A 20,316-nucleotide genomic window follows, 5' to 3' on the forward strand; every position below is an offset into this window, starting at 1 on the left:
GTATTGCAGTTATGGGCACAGACTCTGGAGCCAGGCTGTCTGGGTTCTTATCTAGGTCCTGACATTTATGGTGTGTTTAATCTTGGGCAACATATTTAAATATAAAATTGGAATAGCTGTAGTGTATGGATTAAAAGAGTTAATAGTAACTACATGGTAGACACTATTATTAGTATTAGTATCAGCAGCAGCAACAGTGGTAGTTGTAATAGTATTAGTATTTGAACAACTAGTATGGCATCCTTTGACTCAAAATCCTCTAAGAGCTTCCCATTGCATTCGGAGAAGAAGCCAAAATCTTTGCAATGACCTCCTAGGCCCTGCACAATCTAGTCACTCTGATTTCTGGATGCATCTCATTTTCTCCCTTGCTTAGCCTCCTCTGTATTCTGGTGCCTGTAGTGTACTCCCCTCTCTCCCCCAAGCACGTATGAATCCTGAAACTGGCTCATTCAGATTCTTTGTATTTGTTCTTTCCACTTACGGGAAAGCATCCCCTCAGATACCTGCAGAGCTAACTCACTTCCTTCACTTCACATCACCCTGTCCGTGAAACTTGATTATGCTGTCCCAAATGCCAAACAATTCAAGACTCCCTATGCCTCTTCGTCCTTTCTCTTTAGCCATGTAAGTTAGATGAAGTTATTTTTTGTTTTGGTTTTTGTCCCCCTGCATTAGAATGTAAACTCCATGATGGCAAAGATTTATTTTTTGTCTCTTGTGTCCACTCTGGAATCCCCAAACTCTCGAACAGTGTCTGGCATATAGTAGGCCTACAATAAATATTTTTTGAAGGAGTGAATGAAATTATGGCACCTTAACAATGTTAATTCTCTGCTCAAACCCTTCTGTGGCATTCCTGTCCCTTACAGAGCTCGGTGCCCTAGGCCTTGGCCTCCATGGTCTGCCACATCTCGGCTGCCAGCTGGTCTCTCTCTCTCCTAAATTATGATTTGTGATTAACCATTTCCTGTCGTTCTGGATACTGAAAACACTATTATTTCCTCCTCATTTCTGACTAGCTAAGTCTTACGCCATCTTTGAGGCCCCCTAAATTTCTTTTCTTCTATGGCACTACCCCCCCCCAACTACTTTTGATTTCTTTCTTCATTGTTTAACCTCTTCATTGGGCTGTTATCTAGAATTAGAGATACCGAAGTGTGTATGTTCACCGGCCTACCTAGGATGTAATTCTTAGAATGTGATCCTTGTTCAGCCTTATCAGCATCTCCTGGTGTTGATGCCTGGTGCACAGAAATTATTTCTGAACCTCTCCTAAGACATAACAAATCAAAAATTCTGGGAGTGTGGTCCAGAAATGCATGTTTTAATAAGTCTTTGTGTATTTCTGATGCAAGCTGATGTTTGAGAGCTGCTGGACAAGGACATCAGCATGATGGACCAGACTGGGAGTGTCTGAATTAAGGAACCAGTTGAATCTTCAAAGTTCAGCAATCCCCAGAGATGGGAGGAAACTAAAATGGGTGTAGGAGGGCCAGAGGTAGAATGTTCCAAGAATGAAGTAAACAAAAACTTTTCTCTGAAAAAGAAACTAGGAAACATGTCTACAGGATAAAGGACAATCAGGGGAATGGAACTCTGTTAGTGAATGCTTATGTCCATGATTCAGATTTTCTTCTTGTGGAGTAAGTTTTGGACAGTAGAAGGTTAGCAGAGAACTTGGAGGTTGCAAGCATTAGCACTGGGCAAATCTTGAGAATGGTGAGCCATGCAGAGTCTGAGGCAGCACGTATGGCCTTTCCTGGTAAGCGTTTGGGGTGCCGGCTCTGAGACCGGAATATTTTGACAGGAGCTAAAATTGAGGAAGAAGGTACAAAACCAGATTCTAGTCGTCTATTGAAATAATATGTCATGATAGGTATCTGATCACTGATGGGAAAAGTGAAGGACAGACAACCCAGTTATTAAGGAAAGGAACCTGTCTCTGCAGAAGAGCTTGGCATGGAAGCACCTGAGGACTGAGAAGAGGTTGGTATGAACTCTGGGATGGAGGTTACATGGCCTCGGGGGGGTGGGTGTTTAGAGGCCTGGGTGGGGGTGGGGCGGTTATCACAGAAACCATTAAAGTCAACAAGTAAGTGCCAACTATATGTTACATATCAAATTAAATATTTTACTTGAACACAGGTAATGTCCCAGTATACATCTTTCTGTCTCTTTATTGCCTGAATGATAATGGATTGAAATCAAACACTTAAAATGACTGGCTCTTTATAAGGACTTATTTTAATCATATAATTGTGTTTGCTATATGATACCAATCTTTTTGAATTTTTTTCCCCCAATTTCAAACTTAAATTAAACTGTACTTAAGGCACCGGGAGAATATAAACACATGCTCAGAAGGATCTTCGGCTTCCTGTTAAAACTGACCTATCATACACATCATAATGGGCACTGAACTTAGAAAAGTGAACATGTTCAGGGCTTTGTATTGTCTTGCATGAGATAGGGTGAAAGGTCAATTGGGTAGATTTCTTCTGCTGCTGTCCTTCAAGAGTTCTGAGCCCCATGTTGAGGTGCATGCTTACCTACACACCACACCATCCCCACCCTATGGAATCAACCTAGATCTGGAAGTGTGGTGCAGGGGTTCTGATGAACCATGACTGATGTGACTGAGGCCATTCTGGGAGGTTGGTTATCTCAAGGTCCTGAGGTTGGTCAGCCACAGACTTGTTCAACAATGACTTGTCAGTGAGAATCACCCATGTATTCTTTCAACATATGACCTGGTTCAGAATTCAAGAAAGTCACTATTCAAAACTGAAAGAAGAAATATAAGAAGGGGGGAGTATCAGGCACTTAGACAACAGGGAGCTGATTGGGTCAGAGATAATTCCATCTTAGGGGAGTTTTTGTCAGTGTGGCAGATGGGAGCAGGTAGAGAACCTTTTATGTGGGACTTTATAGCCAATCAAAATAGTGTTATAAAGCCAGTTTTACTTACAGAAAAACAAATTACGGGACAGTATTATGTTCCTGTTACTTTTAGTGTTCTCAGCATTTGTATATTTTGAGACATTTTTTTGTTTTTTTTTTCTGTCTTTAAAAAATCATAGGTCATCTTGCAATCATAGTTGAAATAATTACTATTTCTCTTTAAAGCATTGCAGGGAGCACGGGTTTGATCCCTGGTCGGGGAACTAAGATCCCGCGTGCTGAGCGGACTGAAATGAAATGAAATGAAATGAAATGAAATAAAATGAGAGGGCTATCTAGAAAAGAAATCTATCTATCTATCTACCTACCTATCTATGTATCTATCTATAAAATTCAGAATGGAACCCAAGGACTTCCTTGTATGGAATAATATGAGAGAAAGCCTCAACAGGTTCAGCATTTCATTTATTCCACTTCAGCCACATGATAAAAGAAATAAATATGAAAAAAATATATAAAAAACTGGAAGAAAATATGGAAGAATTATTTTATAATTATAACATGTGGAAAGACTTTCTAAAGTATAACACAAACCTAGGAATGTAAGAGTTAATGGCTGATAAAAACAATATTGTAGGAAAAGAAATTTTACCTGGCAGAAATCATATGTCAAAACAAAGTCAAGGGCTTCCCTGGTGGCACAGTGGTTGAGAGTCTGCCTGCCAGTGCAGGGGACGCGGGTTCGTGCCCCGGTCTGGGAAGATCCCACATGCCACAAAGCGGCTGGGCCCGAGAGCCATGGCCGCTGAGCCTGTGCGTCCGGAGCCTGTGCTCCACAACGGGAGAGGCCACAACAGTGAGAGGCCCACGTACCGGGGGAAAAAAAAAAAAAAAAGTCAAATGATAATGGTGATAATGAATGGGAGGAAATTTTTGACTCAGAAATTCTATTTTGAATTTATCCTACAGATACAATCTTACATGTAAAAAATTACTTATGTACATCATTATCAATTGCAGATTTTTTTTTAGTACAGTATTAGATTGGAAATAATTTAGTATCTGCCACTAGCATGGTGGTAATTAAATTATGGTTCATCCATGTAATGGAATACTGTGCTGCTGGATTCCATTTGAAAATATCTCAAAGATATGTAACTTTTTTTTAAAAGATGCAAAAAAATATTTAACTACAAAAATAGCCAGAAAATTAACAAAATGGCAATAAGCACATGGCTATCAATAATTAACTTTAAATGGATTAAATTCTCCAATCCAAAGACATAAAGTGCCTGAATGAATTTAAAAAAAGGCCAAGACTCATCTATGTGCTGCCTACAAGAGGCTCATTTAGATGTAAGGAAACACACAGACTGAAAGTGAATGGATAGAAAAAGATATTCCATGTAAATGGAAACCAACAGAAAGCTGGAGTAGCTATACTTAAATCAGACAATGTAGACTTTAAAATAAAGACTCTAATAAGAGAAAAGTTTCCCTTGCGCAGTGTTGGTGGGAATGTAAATTTGGTTCAGCCACTATGGAAAACATTATAGAAGTTCTTCAAAAAATTAAAAATAGAACTATCATATGATCCAGCAACTCCACTTCTGGTTATTTATATGAAGAAAATGAAAATACTCATTCGAAAAGCTATGTGCACAGTCATGTTCATCACAGTAGTATTTACCATAGCAAGATATTGAAGCAGCCTAAGTTTCCATTGATAGATGAACAGATAAAGAAATTGTGGTACATATATACAATGAAATATTATTACTCAGCCATAGAAAAGAATGAAATCCTCCCATTTGTGACAACATGGATGGACCTTGAGGCCATTGTGCTAAATGAAATAAGTTAGAGAAGGACAAATACTGTTTGCTCTCACATGTGGAATCTTAATACATATATATATTTATACGCACACTATATATATATATACACATACATAATATACATATATATACACACACATATGTATGTACACATATATATATATGTTCATGGACACAGAGAACAGATTCATGATTGCCAAAAGTTGGGGAGTTGAGGGGTTGAAGAAATTGGTGAACTGGTTTTTTTTTAAGTGTAAATAAATTGAAAAAAGGAAAAAGAAGCAAAATGGGGTATAGATTATAAAGTGTTTGGCATTGTATGCATTGACATCTCTTGACGCATCCATAAGAACAATATCATTGGTATCTCCTGAGGGAAAGTCAGCTATATGTCTGGGAGAAAGGGCTGGGAAAGAATATCACTTCCCACTTTATCACCCAGTCCAAAAATTAAATTACAAAAAGTGGCCGCAGAAGGAAAAAGCAGTCGTGTGTATATACAAATATATTGTTTTAATCTCTAACTTGGCATAGTGAATACTAGAATATTTCTTTTATTTTCTGGGATATACTCCAAAAAATAAGACATTCCTCATATAAAGATGATAGTTTATGACATTTTATGACACAAAGTGAATAATGAAGCTTTCTTTTGGAGTCTTGTAGTAATTCCATAGGAGAAGGTATTTATAGTTGTAGATGTCACATCGTCTACATTTAATTTTATGTCCCTGAAATGTCTAATGTGCTGATTTGGTTTTATAGTAATCTTTTATATGGCAACTTCAACTTGTTGGACATTGTGGGGAACTAGCAAGTTGTGGGGGAGGATTCTGAACTGCCAGCAAAGATGCCATAAAACTCTCAAGCAGGTGAGGATGGGCTGCTGCTCAGATTAATTGTACTCATTTTATGCTACCTGGGTACAATGGAAAATGCCCTCTTAAAATATATATAAGTATAATGTGTTCATGGCAATGTGGAGTGGGAGAAGCAAATGTTTCCGTGTACTTGAAGATGATGAGTTACAGTTACGACTTTTCATTTGTTTCCTTTCAGCTCCTCCACACTTTGTCAGGTCTGCTTTTAATTTTGTGTCCCACATTGATTTATTTTCATTCCTTTAGGTTAAGCAGACTTCTTTAAAAAGATTTTTTTTGTTTCCCATTATCGAGAAATAAAGGTCATCTTGGCTCAGGCACCTCACCTTTGCAGCTTTGTCTCACATGGACAAGTGCATCTCAGGATGTTCTCTGCCCTAGGACAACTGTTTTTTTGTGGGTTTTTTTTTTTCTTTTTCCATTTGTAGGTGAATTAGCAAGAGTATATGATCTCAGCCCCTGCTGTTTTGTTCTGGTAATTAACTTTATTATTGATGCCCTTTGCTGATGAGTCTGGGAAATACTTTCAGTGCCTATGCAAAATATGGAATAAAGAGCAGTAGATCAGATTGTAAATCGAACACAATACTTTGTTTGAACAAACCGTACAACCTTGGGACCAAATTTCTGCCAGGCGGGTCATACTCTCTGCTAAAGCATTTGGCCAGCAGATGGGTTATATCATCCCACTCAAAGGAGGTTCTCATTACTGGTACATCTTTCTGTTTTGGAGGTTGCTGCAACCTTTTTTTAAAAAAATTAATTGATTTTTTTTTTGGCTGCATTGGGTCTTCACTGCATAGGGGCTTTCTTTAGTTGCCGCGAGCGGGGGCTACTCTTCGTTGCAGTGCACAGGCTTCTCATTGCGGTGGCTTCTCTTGTTGTGGAGCATGGGCTCTAGGTGCGCGGGCTTCAGTAGTTGTGACACGCAGGCTCAGTAGCTGTGGCTCGTGGGTTCTAGAGCGCAGGCTCAGTAGTTGTGGCGCACGGGCTTAGTTGTTCCGCGGCATGTGGGATCTTCCCGGACCAGGGCTCGAACCTGTGTCCTGTCCATTGACAGGTGGATTCTTAACCACTGCACCACCAGGGAAGTCCTGCTGCAACCTTTGAACCCTTGAAATTCAACAGATTGGAGTCAGCTCTGGCTGTGAAGAGGGCAGGTCCTTTTTCCTTTGACATTAAAATTACATTCAAGGTATGCATCTCATAACTTTTGAAGGGATCAGTTGTGCTCTCCAAGTCATAAATTCTGGAAAATGGTCCTGTGCTATTTATTTTAATACTTGTAAAGATAGGAAATGCTGCTTTTCCAAGACAGAACATTCATTCTGAGTGCTTTTAACTGTACTTTGTATTTGCTACGACCTGAATGTTTGTGGCCGCCCAAAATTCATATATTGAAATCCTAACCCACAAAGGTGATGATATTAGAAGGTGGGGTCTTTGGCAGATCCTTAAGTCATGAGGGTAGAGTCATCATGAATTGGGTTAGTGCTCTTATAAAAGAGGTTCCGAAGATACCCCATCCCCTTTCACCATGATAAAATTATGAAGGTGCTTATACTATGAAATATTCGATCCCATTTGTGAGAAGGATATTCATTAGAAGGTCTACTTAAGCAAATATCCAGAGACCAAAGCTTATTCTTATTTGCCCACTATAACAGTTCCCATGGATGAAAGTGTTTCATAAAATAGCCATATTTTTTAGTCAACAGGTTGGTAACTATAATGGTCTGAATGTTTGTGTCTCCCTAAAATTCATATGTCGAAATCCTAACATCTGAAGACGATGAAGTGGAGCCTATAGGAGACACTTAGGTCATGAGGGCAGAGCCTTCATGAATGGGATCAGTGTTCTTATAAAAGAGACCCCACAGAGTCCCGGGCCCCTTCCACCATGTGAGGACACAGGGAGAAGGTGCTGGCTATGAGCCAAGAAAAAAGCCTTCACCAGAATGTGTTCGTTCAGGTGCTGTGATCTTGGACATCCGGCCTCCAGAACTGGGAGGAATAAATTTCTGCTGTTTATAAGCTACCACGTCTGTGGTGTTTTGTTATAGCAGCCTGAACAGAGTAAGACAGTATTGATAGAAAATTTGCCTCCTCTCCATTAATTCTTCCCCTAGCTAATTATCTCTTTGAAAATAAAACAGAGGAAATCCTTTTTTTTTTTCTCTTCAAATATGGTGAGGTAGAGAGGTGGTGAATCTTTTTTATCAGGTAGAAAAATTCTCACTTCCTCAATTATTCAATATGTGAAATGATTGCCAAACCTCTAACCATGCTGGTCAAACTCCACGTTTGTCAAAATTCTCCTTAATGTAGCATGCCAGACGTCCGATAATTTTTTGTACATGAACTGCACAGGTTACAGTGGGATCGTCACCTCTTTCGTTAAGATTGTGTTTTTTTTTATTTGTTTGTTTCGGTCAGCAGTTCACACATTGGCTCATTTTTGAGTTTGTATTTGAGTAATGTTATGTGAAAATGAAATGCTTCTCAATCAGCGGAGGAGCAGGGTATGATTGTCTTATCTACCAAATATTTCCTTTATGGAGTCTATTTGGAGTCTTTGCTGTATGTCTCTAGCCTGGCCTCTGAGCCCAGAATGTAAAACTCAGCCATGTATCAGACATAATCAATTAGGCCCATAGTGTCTCTTTCAGATGAAGAAATGCTGCCTGTAGCTAGAAGCATAATGGGTCAGCTATCCCCAAGACAATGTTCAGGTTCCACAATTCAGTAGGAGGACTCAGATGATGCAGTGTATCGTCATATTGATAGCTATGACTTTTTACATTGAAAGAATACCAAGCAAAGGCAGCAAAGGGAAAAGGCACATAGGCAAAGTCCAGGGGAACCAGACACAGCTTCCAAGAGTCTTTTTCCAGTGGAGTCACAGAGGATTAGCTTAATTCCTCCAGCAACTAGTTGTGACAACACATGTGAAACGTTATTTGTTGGGAAAGCTCATTAGAGACTCAGTGCCTAAGGTTTTTATTCGGGGCTGTCATAGAGGCAACCCCCTGTACCAGAATTCGGAACTCCTAGAAGGAAAGCTGGTGTTCAGCATAAATACCTTGTTTGTACAATTCACATACAATGAGCTGTTCTTATCTGGGAATGGTGGGAATCCTCTCCAAATCCAGCTTTCCAGATGCCAGCTGAGGATCAATCCTGCAAACTAAGATTGAAGTCTTAGGCTTGCTATGTTATCTCTTTTCTGTACATTTAAACAGATTTTAATTTTAATTTTAAACAGATTCTAGCCTCTTGACCTCTTACCACCAAGTGAGGCCACATGAAACATTGGAAAGAAATGGACTTTGAGGAATACCCAAAGTTCCACTTCCAGCTTTGCTAGTAACTTGTTGGGTGACTTTGGCTAAGTCAACCTATTTAACCTTATTTTCTTCATCTATGAGTTGGATGTAATAAGGCAATCTACATAAGGATTTTGTTGGGAACAAATTATTTTATACACCCACACAGATAAAATATAACATCCCTTGTTCCTGAATCCACTCATTCAACAAATACTTATTAAGAATCTACTATATGCTAAACACTTTGATAGGTCCTGAGCAAAAAATATCCTGCCTTTCTGGAATTTACAGTATAGTCGGAGAAAGAGACTTGACTCTTGAATAGTAATCATGCAAATTAATATGTAATTACAATTTGTCATAAGTGCTCCAAAAGAGAGGTAGAGAATGCAGTGAAAATGTATAATGGGCACTGACATACTTGAGTAGGTCAGGGAAGTTTCCCCCAAGGAAATGGCATATGTGTAAGAATCTCAATGAATTGAACAGCCAGTGGTTGCATCAAGAGATGAGAGGTGACATTAGATAAAGGTTTTGCATAGGCTCTTCTCCTCAGGGTGGGAGGGAGAAGGCATTGTTGGAGAACTGAAAAAAAAAAAAGAAAAACTGCAGTTGGAGCAGAGAGAGCAAAGGGCAGAGAGATGGTGGGTGAGATTAGAGAGGATAGAGGTAGTCAAGGGCCACATTAAGGTAAAGTAGCTTGGCCGCAGTGCTAATAGCAATGGAAAGTCATTTAAGGATGGTTAGCAATGGGGTGACATGATTAGATATCTAATTTTTTGGAAAAGATTAAATCTGCTTTGTAGAGATATGATTGGAATGGGTATAGTGGGATTTAGGAGGGTATTGTGGAAACCTGGGCTAGTAGGAGGGTATTGTGGAAACCTGGGCTAGTGATGATCGTAATTTGAGTTAGCTTGCTTGGAGATGGAGAGAAATGAAAAGATTTGAGACAGTGTATCTGTAGTTACATGCTAAATTATTTTAGTGCACAGTTTAAATTGAACTTTTTACATAGATTTTTTTCCCGCATTACAGTTGCCTCCACCCCTTATCTGCGGCAGATAAATTCCAAGACCCCCAGTGGATGCCTGAAACTGTGGATAGTACCGAATCCTATATATACTCTGTTTTTTCCTATACACGCATATCTATGAGAAAGTTTAATTGATAGATCAGGCACAGTAAGAAATTAACAACAATAACTAATAATAAAATAGACAGTTATAACAATATACTGTAATGAAAGTTATGTGAATGTGGTCTCTCTCAAAATATCTTATTGTATCAAGTTAATGCCTTTTTATCTTAATTAAGCACTTACCATGCACTGTGGCCATGACTTTTACAGTTTGAGGCAAGACAGCAAATCTAGCATGAACTTCTTTTTCTTTCTTCACAGTTTCACAGATAGATTTGTTCCTAGCGTAGATCTTAGCAACCTCAGCATATGCTTTCCTTTTCCTTATTAAATCAAGAACATTCACCTTTTCATTTAAAGGAAGCGCTTTACAGCTTTCTTTGGCTTATTTGAATTACCAGCATCACTACTCTTGTGCTTTGGGGCTATTATTAAGTAAAATAAGGGTCACTTGGACACAAGCAGTGTGATACTGTGACAGTGGATCTGATTACTGAGATGGCTACTAAATGACTAATGGACAGGATACACTGGACAGAGGGATGATTCACATCCCAGGCAGTACAGAACGGGATGGTAATTGATTTTACCATGCTACTCAGCATGGTGTGCCATTTAAACAACTTATAAGTTATTTACTTTCGGAATTTTCCATTTAATATTTTCAGACCGTGATTGACCCTGTGGGTAACAGAAACCTTGGGTAAGGGGACAGTACTGTACTGGCATCATAAAATCTTGAGAGTTGGAAGAGATATTTGGTTCTTGAATGAATAACTCTGGTAGAGAAAAAGATTGAGTTGCATAACTTGCTGAGATTTGCACATCAACTCCCTTACACATTTATCTGTTGAGTGGAAATAATAAGATACTGTCATTAGACCTATGTATGGACTTAAGTGTATCATCCACTTTACATATATTAACTCATTAATTCTCACAGCAAGGCTATCAGGTGCTCTTATTACACACATAGATGAGAAACAGATGAGACACAGAATTTAAGTAACTGACCAATTTCAAACAAGTAATAAATGGTAGGTCTGAGATTGGAACCCAAGAAGTTTGTTGTCAGATCCCTATGGCCAATCACAGTGGCAAACTATGACCCTTAGGCCAAATCTGGCCCATGGCTGTTTTTGTACAGCCAGCCAGAAAACTAAGGATTATTATTATTTTTTTATTTTAAAAAAGTTTTAAAGAAGAAAGAAAAAAGGAGAATCGTGACAGAGATTGTATGTAGACCACAAAGCCTAAAATATTTACTATGTGGCCTTTTACAGGGAAAGTTTGCTGGCCCCTATACTAACCATTCCTAGGAAAATGCGTTCCTTGAATAGAAAGTTGAGCACCACTGATCCTTTCAGATGAAGGACATGTCTTTCATTAAATGAGTTATTGCAGAGTAAAGTATATACTCAGAGCTCCTTCTGTGGTAGAATTATTTTTCTTGATTTTTGCAAATTTAAAATTAAGACTGGGTGTAGGGAAAGTTTCTTGGGAAGTAGGGAGAATTATCCCTCTGAGTGAGATCAAAGGCAGCTGGGCTGGCGCTGAGTTACTGAATGTGATGCCTGTTATTAAGACAATGAATTTCAGCTGGATTTATGGGCTGATTTTTTTTTTTTTTTTTTTTAGCAGTTTGGAGATAGGATATATTAGCCCAAAAACTTCCTGTTTTAAAGCCATGATTTGTTTTTGGAAAGAAAAATTATATCAGCTCTAAAAATTGATGAATTCTGGTATTGTATCAACAACTATTTGGAGAAAAAAAAGACTAACAATGCCATTTTTCCTCCCCAGAGCTGTAATTTCATTAGTAAGAAAGAACATAACAGGGTGTTTTTTGCCTTTCTAAATAAAAAAGATTTAGATTATTGGAGAAATTCTGTTATTCATGTAAATTTTCGTAGGGGGCTAAATATTAAGCTACTTAACAAATATTTATTAAACCTTACTATGGTGCTACGTATTTTGAGGGACTTTGTAAATATGATTACAGAAGGTTTTTTTTTTTTTTGCTATGATGTGATTTTCATTTGATAAATGGTTCTGTAATAGACCACACTCTATAGATGATTTACATGTTTCTTGCTCATGTAAATTGTATTAACTGTTTTCTAACAGAGTCAGGCAGTGGCTCTAGAGTTTATGTTTGGTCACAGTTGGGCTTCCATTTGTCTTTCCTTTGACACCGTCTTAGACTGGTTTTGGTAGTGGTTGATGGGTACCCATTATTCAAGCCCATTTCTTCAGTCATCTCACTTGATCCTTTTGGTTGTTGTGGGTGGATTGGGTAAGGTACTAATTATAGTTGTTTAAATTATAATATTGTCTGGTTAGAAAATTTCTGCTGTCTATTCTGTTTTTCCTTTTACTTAGATGATTTAGATTGTTGAAAAGAGTTTTATATTGAATATTTTTCTGATTGGAAGATTAGGGATTGTGCATAAAGTTGAACTCCCTTTTTTTAATTTAGGGATTTCCAAACATATATAAATGGAACCCACTTTTAATAGTCATCATATGTGGGCAGTCTTATTTACTCTTTATCTTCCTCCTCCATTGTCTCCCATCTACCCCTAATAATTTTAAAACAAATCACAAACACTACTTCCTTTCATTGAGTAAATACTTTATTATTTGTCTCTAAATTATAAGAACTCTTTAAAAAATACCAATGCCATTAGCATGCTAAAAAATGAACAATAATTCCGTAATATTGACAAATACAAGTTATTGTTCAGATTTTCCTAATTTTCTCATAAATACCCTTTTATAGTTGACTTTTCAGATCAGGACCCAAATAAAGGCCATGATGTATGTTTGGTTGAATTGTCTCTTAATTCTGGCGATATACTATAATAGTTTCCCTTTCCTTTTTTCTCTTTTGCCATTGATTCTGTAGATCAGTTGTCTTCTGTCCTTATATTTCTGATAAATTTGTGGTATAAATTTTAGTGGAATCTAAAGTATGTGTCAAATGTAGGTTAAATTTTTTGACACGCATACTTCGTAGATGGTGAACAAGTTGGACTGTTGAACTGGTTGGCAAGAACTTGTGAGTGGTGCATGTCAGCACTTTCTTCTTTTACTTCCCCCAGTTGAGTAAGATTTATTTCTCATCATAGTCACGATAGTGAATAGCAGGTAAGAAGAAACAGAAGTTTCTACGTAATGTTATTGAACAGGCCTGCCTTTGACAGAACTACTTATTTATTACTTGGTTTTGCTTTTTTGTAATTAGCAACAGTACTGAAGCAACAGGAGTCCTTATTTGGCATAGGCTTGCCAGACACAGACTACATATTTTTAGTTTTGCCTTCTGAGTCATTAGATTCCATAACATTTCTGTCTGCCCAAGGGTCTGGCCAACATTACTTTTTTTTTTTTTTTAATATCTTTATTGGAGTATAATTGCTTTACAATGCTGTGTTAGTTTGTGCTGTATAACAAAGTGAATCAGCTATATGTATACATATATTCCCATTACTTTTCCTATTAAGGATGATGAAATCCTTGCTGTTAATTTTGTACTGGAAATTATAAGTATAAAAATCCACCCAGGTAAAATCTATAAACTTTTTTTGTGTAGAAAAAGTTAAGAAGGAAAGCTATCTTGTCATTTTATTATGCAGAAAAGAGACTTAAAGAGTATTCCTTTTACTCTTATGAAATAAAATCTTGTATTGCCTATTTCAAAATTTATTGTAAATGATAAATAGGTCAAGTTTTCTTAATTGTTAAGCCCTGTTTGAAACTTAACAAATGAAATTTTGTTTTTTAAAGAATAGTTAATTGAAAAAGTACTCTTAAAATATATTTGCTTCAGCCCTGACAGCTTTAATGAAAATGACTTTTAGTTTTCCTTAAATATCTATTTCTCATAATGGTGAAAGTTATGTGAGAAATATATATTTCTAGAAAAATATCTAAGAATGTTGATATTTATTTTCATGAAAATGTTTTCCTTTTTTTGGTTGACTTGTTTGAATTTCTTTCTTTATGTGTCTTACACTTATGTATATTTTGTTTAAAGTATTTTCAAAATTTGATGATTACCTTGGGTCATATGAAATTGTTTTTAATTGATTCCTAGAATACATTAATGCTATATATTTCATTTTCAATGATTGTCTACTGTTTAAGGGATATTTAACACTGTCTGACTTTTTTCTTATTGATAACAATCAAGTGAGAGTCAAATGATATATAACTCAGTGCCTAGAAAGTTAAAAAGATGTTAATTTTGTTTTCTTAGTCCTTTGGTCCTTCTATATCCTAAGGTTAAAAAAAAATGCCCTGGCTGCTAACCTTTGGCATTTTCTGACGCACTTGTTTCTTTTATGCATTTTTCCAACATGTCTTTTCCTGATAAGCATTTTCCTTAATAGCTTCTATAGATATTTTGAAATGACTCCTTAAATCTATCTACTTCTGCTAAGAAGAGGTGTTTTGTTAGATTGAAAATAATAATTCATTATAAAATGGTGACTCAAAGCTGTATTTACCAGGGAAGTGCTGATTTTAGTTTCTTTTATTCTTTAAAGAAAAAACAAAGCACTGAAGGTGGTGTAAATGTGGATTTTATAGACTTCCCATATACAAAAATTCATTGATAGGAGGAAAAATTAAGATTCTCTTTCTAAATATTTGTTCCCAATTCATCATAATTTATTTTAAAAAATTAGGATCAGTCTCACGATTGGATCTCTTTTTGTACATGTGCTTTGAGGAATATAATGTGCTTCTGGACTCACTGATGTGTGTAATAAATCAGTGATGGTTTATAGGTGACAGTGAACCTTGTTGGTTAGATAACGTTTAGGAGAGTTTGTCTTTACAGATAAAATGTGCGTTTTATGCAAGTGTTTCTCTTAGTGTTGAAATCCTCTGTTGAGGGCATGCTTTACCTTAAAAATAAATGCACTTTTTTACCATTAAAATAATTCATTATTTGGCAGTCTGTCGTTTGGCAGTAATATAACCAATTTTAATTGCCTAGTTTTTCAACAGCTCTTTGTTTAGCCTCATGCAGATGAACAAACCAGAACATTCCCATAGGTTTAATGAGGTCTCTAATCACTGCAGTGATCTGTAAAGTGTGAGGAGTTAGCCTCTTGGTAAACTGTCTTATGTTATTCCCTCTGTCTTTGCAGATAAATTATTAGTCATAACTGTAGCAACAAAAGAAAGTGATGGATTCCATCGATTTATGCAGTCAGCCAAATACTTCAATTATACTGTGAAGGTATGATATATCTTTTAATTCATGGAGATCTTAGAATATGTGCCTGAAGTACATTTTTCATAACAACAACAATAACAACCACAACATGATCTGCAATCCCCAGAAGGATGATGAAATTGGGTTACATAATGGTGTCAGTTTACCTGTACTTGATTGTTTTAAAGATCCGTTTTGGCCTTATTAATACTCTGCCACTCAGACAATAATTTCTTAATATTTGCTAATGCTTTGTGTAAACATGTTCTATAAAACAACAGAAAAATATATTTATACTTATATTTCTTTTGGGGGGTCATGTACAGGTACAACATAACTAAGATTTGACGGTAATTTTTTTCACTTACTTTGAAGAATTGTAATGGGTTTGTCTACCCTGAGAATTGGGAACATTACTGTGAGGGAGATACCTTTTCTGTTCCAGTATTGAGAGGTGCTTTTCCTGTTTTTTTATTTGTTTGTTTCAGAGGAATTTAATAACATTATAAAAGTATAAAAGGGTTTTAGAAGACTTATCTCCAGGGAAATAGCTCACTGATAAATGATCAGAGGAAACCTGGCATATTTGGTAGGACTAGTAAACTGAGCTGTGAAAGGCCTGCCTTTAAAAAAAAAAACAAACAATAAAACCTTATTTATTTTCTAATAGAAATTAGGCTATGTCATCCAGGTCTTTTCCACATGCAGAGGAGAATAGGGAAATATCCCAGGTAGGAAAACAAATAAACTTAGTTCATTTACAAAACAAAACAGCAGAGCTTCCCTGGTGGCGCAGTGGTTTAGAGTCCGCCTGCCGATGCACGGGACATGGGTTCGTGCCCCGGTCCGGGAAGATCCCACATGCCATGGAGCGGCTAGGCCCGTGAGCCATGGCTGCTGAGCCTGCACGTCCGGAGCCTGTGCTCTGCAACGGGAGAGGCCACAACAGTGAGAGGCCCGTGTACCGCAAAAAAAAAAAAAGAAAAACAGCAAAGCAAAAAAAAAAAGGGAGAGAAAAATTGCTTTTTTGCCTAGGGAAAAACTGAGCTATTTCAGAAAACTGAGCTATTTCAGAATGTAATGCACAAAAAAGGTAATATTTGCTACCTAGCCACTGGAAGACTAGGTACAGATGTTAATACAGAATAACTATTAAAGAGGCTAACTTTGCTAGAAAAGAGATGTAGACGTTTAATGTAGGATAAATGAGAAATATGTTAGAGAAGTTTGTTAGAAGGGAAATATTGTAATATGCATTGATAGGGGGCAATATGAAAGAAAAATCAGGGTAAAATAATGCTGAAATCCAATGAGGGGTATCTCAAGGGGAGAGTGTGGAATATTTTTTACATGTGAGGCACTGTGTTAGGACCTTCATATATGGTATGCTGTTGATTCTTTGTATAAACCAAGTAGGTAGGTATTACTTTACTTATTAGTGAGGAAAACTTGCTCCAGGGTACGCACCTGTAAAGTGTCAAATGTTGGACCCCAGCCCCGTTTGACTGACTCTGGAGTTTTGGATCCTCCTGCTGTCTTTCTGTTGTGAAATGCAGTGGTTCTCAAAATGTGGACCCAGACCACCAGCATCAGCATCATCTGGGAAATAGGAATGAGGATTCTTAGGCACAACCTCACTTAGTGAATCGCATACTCTGGGAGAAGGGACCAGCAGTCTGTGTTTTAACGAACCCTCCACGTGATTCGGATGCGTACCAAAGTTTGACACACGGATGCTGTGGAAAGAAAACAGAGACTAGAGCTTAATCAACACAGTGCTGCACAGAGTAGGCGCTCAGATGCGCTTAGGCCCGGTATGACTGCAATATTGGAGAAGTCCAGAAGGGTTGTAGAACAGAAGTGTAACAAATCTTAGGGCCAGAGGAGGTCACTTAGGGCAAAAACAAATAATTCTATTAGAGTAGCCCCTGTATGAATCCAGATGCCCGCCACAGTTTGAGTTAACATTTATCCCTTCGGCATAAGTAGTGATGAAGTGCTCACTAGAGATTTGAGGCTGGGAACGCCACGAACTCTTGTATTTGGCTCGATGTTAAGTAAATTTGGAACTAATAATATTTATTTTCTAAATTAATTTGATCTTTTTCTTTTGTATTTATTCTTCATTTCATTCCCCCTGAGTTTCACAAATCTTTTAGTAGATCCTTATTTTGGGAACTTCAGACTTTGTTTTGGTGAAACTAAGATACAAGGTGTGTGTGTGTGTGGTGGCAGGGGGCGTAGACCTGCCTCCTGCTCCCTCCCAGCCAGGTGAGTCAGCAGGCATGTGAGTCAGCGGGCATATGATTCAGGAGGCAGCTGCTGAGGCTAAGCAAACAGAGCCGAGGATGGCTGCAGGCTTAGCTCTGAGTAATTGTGCTTAGGCGATTTCTTGTATTGATAAATTATTAAACTTTTGAGGATAACCTAAACTTAAGATTTTTAAGGTAAAGAAGGTGACGTTTGACTTGATGCCCTCTGTGTTTCCCTGGACAACCCATCTGGTTTCAGCAGGAAAATCGCTTAAGGGCCCCAGCCAGGAATCACTGAGCTTCCAGGGCTCCCAACGTTCATCAGACAGATTTCCAGCCAGATTGAAAAGTGTTACGGAAAGTTTCTTCATTTTCTTTTTCATTTCAGTCCGAATAAAGAGAAATAGGATGTGAGAAATACTTTCTAGGGTTTCCCCCACCAACCCCCAGCTTCCTTGGATTAGACTCCACTTTTGAAATGGTAAAATTAGGAATGGCATTCCACAGGGTAAATAATATTGAAGAATTATGACCTAACCTAGGCATCAAACTTTTTTCTGTTTAGCATCATGATTTAGTGTAACATTAGAAGAGTGATACTGTGTTATACTGTACAAGTTGCTGGTGACTTCCAGTTTTTATAATACTATCATCATCTGAGTTTTGCCCAGGGATGAAATGTTGATTTCATTTATAGGTCCTTGGTCAAGGAAAGGAGTGGCGAGGTGGTGATGGAATTAATACTATTGGAGGGGGCCAAAAAGTGAGATTGATGAAAGAAGTCATGGAACATTATGCCAGTCAAGAGGATATGGTTGTCTTGTTTACTGAATGGTAAGAGAAGGAACCTGTGGCTTTCTAAGTCTGTATTAAATTATTTTAAAAGAGTTGAAATTCTTATTTGTAGATTATATATTAAATTATTTTATTCACATGGGATCATTGTTTTAAAAAGTAGATGTTACTCACAATTATAAAACCATGGTCTGACGTAGTTATGTAATATGATCAAAGTTGATGAGTTACCATAAACACCAATGGGAAAACAGGGCATGAGCTAAAATTTTTGTGAAATTCATGTTTTAATCCTCACTTGAGATGGAATAAAGATCATATTGAATTTTTCTATTGAGAGAGCAACTCACTGGATTCTGGTTGTCTGGGAGAAAATACATCATGTAAGTTATAAATGAGAAATAAAAAAGCCTATGTTTAATAATAAAGAAAAACCTTTCTCATCTGTAAATATCTTTTTGTCTACTAAATTTGGAGTGTTCGCTGTGTCTCCATCTTCTCACATGTTTTTAATAATGTCAAGTTGTCATGAACCATTATTGGTTGCCACCTTCTTTCTTCCATTTTCTCTACATTCTTTTTTTTTTTAAAACATTTTTTTTTGGCCATGCGGAGTGTGGGATCTTATTTCCCTGACCAGGGATTGAACCCACATCCCCTGCCTTGGAAGCGTGGAGTCTTAACCACTGGACCACCAGGGAAGTCCCCCTTCGTTTCTTTTTATTTTTATTTTTTGGTCATTGGTCATCATTTTAAATCCCTTTGCATTTTCCTCTTTAACTTAGGAAAGTTATTTTATATCTCTCCCTCAATTTGAAAATTCAAAACCACAGATTATTACAGGTGAAAGTAAGAACAATGCTTTTATGCAAATGTTAAATAAAGGCAGAAATTTTGAAATGAAATGGACATACTGAAGTCCTGGTGCCACCAACACTTACAGGTTTTGAAAGGGTCCATGTACTTGCATCTTCAGAATTTCTCTACTGTCTCCTGGGAAAAAATAAAGTTCTGCTTATAGTTATTTATTCTTGCAACATGAGATGTGGTATAGATGGTGTTAGCTTGTGTACTGAGAATTTTTCTACAGAATCTATTATTATATATATTTTTTACCCTTAGAAAAAAGAGGAGGAAGTTGATAATAAATGGTTTAGATTAAATATTGAGTATGTTTGGGTTAAAATTACCATGGATTTTAAACAACTATTTTGGTCAGCTTGAACTTGCCACACCTATGTTTTGACTCTGACTTTGAGGCAAATTCTCCTTGTAGAAGTTACCACATATGAGCCAGTAATAGTTTTGGATTCCCAAACCTCTTTCTGCATTTTAGGAAGAACTCATTTTCCTCTCCCTTTACTCTCCTATCAGACTGCCCCTCCCTGCTATCCCCCATCTAAGATTTAGGCTTGGAAGAAACTGGTTTAATAAGGGGCCAGTTTGTTTCTAATAAGAAAAGGGACACTGTGAGATATCTGAAGACTGCCTGAGGTTGCATTTGTTTATTTAGATGATACTTTAAGATCCAGTGTGACAGAAAAGACAACAATAAAATTTTAATGGAAGGTCCGGTGTGTGCCAGGCACTGTTAGTATTTGGGATTTATCAGTGAACCAAAGATTAAATTTCTTGACAACTCCCTCGGTGAGAACAGCCAGCTAACCGAAAACATGCAGGCCCAACTCAGCCAAGCCCTTGTCTAGGAAGAAGCGTTAACATTTTCTCTGTCATCCCCACCTGCCATATCTGTCCTCCTGGAGAAACCTAGGGATAATGAATAAGTAACCAAGATAAAGAAGGATGGACAACTGCTGCCACTTTAGAGCTCTTTTCTCTTCTTTTTTTTTTTTTTTTTTTTTTTTTAAACAACACCCTTTTAAAAAAGTACTGTGTACAAGTAATCAATACAGTAGAAATTGTGGGTAATCCAAGGTCTAGGAGAAATG

General features: G+C 37.3%; 1 protein-coding gene across 1 annotated transcript in view; it reads left to right on the forward strand.

The window, feature by feature from the left end:
* Positions 1–20,316, forward strand: part of PLOD2 (procollagen-lysine,2-oxoglutarate 5-dioxygenase 2) — a 107,180-nt gene that overhangs the window by 25,746 nt on the left and 61,118 nt on the right. The window contains exons 2-3 of the mRNA XM_060149152.1: positions 15,253–15,344; positions 18,270–18,406. Of these exons, the coding sequence (XP_060005135.1) occupies positions 15,253–15,344; positions 18,270–18,406 (229 nt within the window). The remainder of the gene's footprint in view (positions 1–15,252; positions 15,345–18,269; positions 18,407–20,316) is intronic.

The sequence above is a fragment of the Lagenorhynchus albirostris genome, chromosome 5 (assembly GCF_949774975.1).
Source record: "Lagenorhynchus albirostris chromosome 5, mLagAlb1.1, whole genome shotgun sequence".
In the NCBI taxonomy this organism is placed as follows: domain Eukaryota; kingdom Metazoa; phylum Chordata; class Mammalia; order Artiodactyla; family Delphinidae; genus Lagenorhynchus; species Lagenorhynchus albirostris.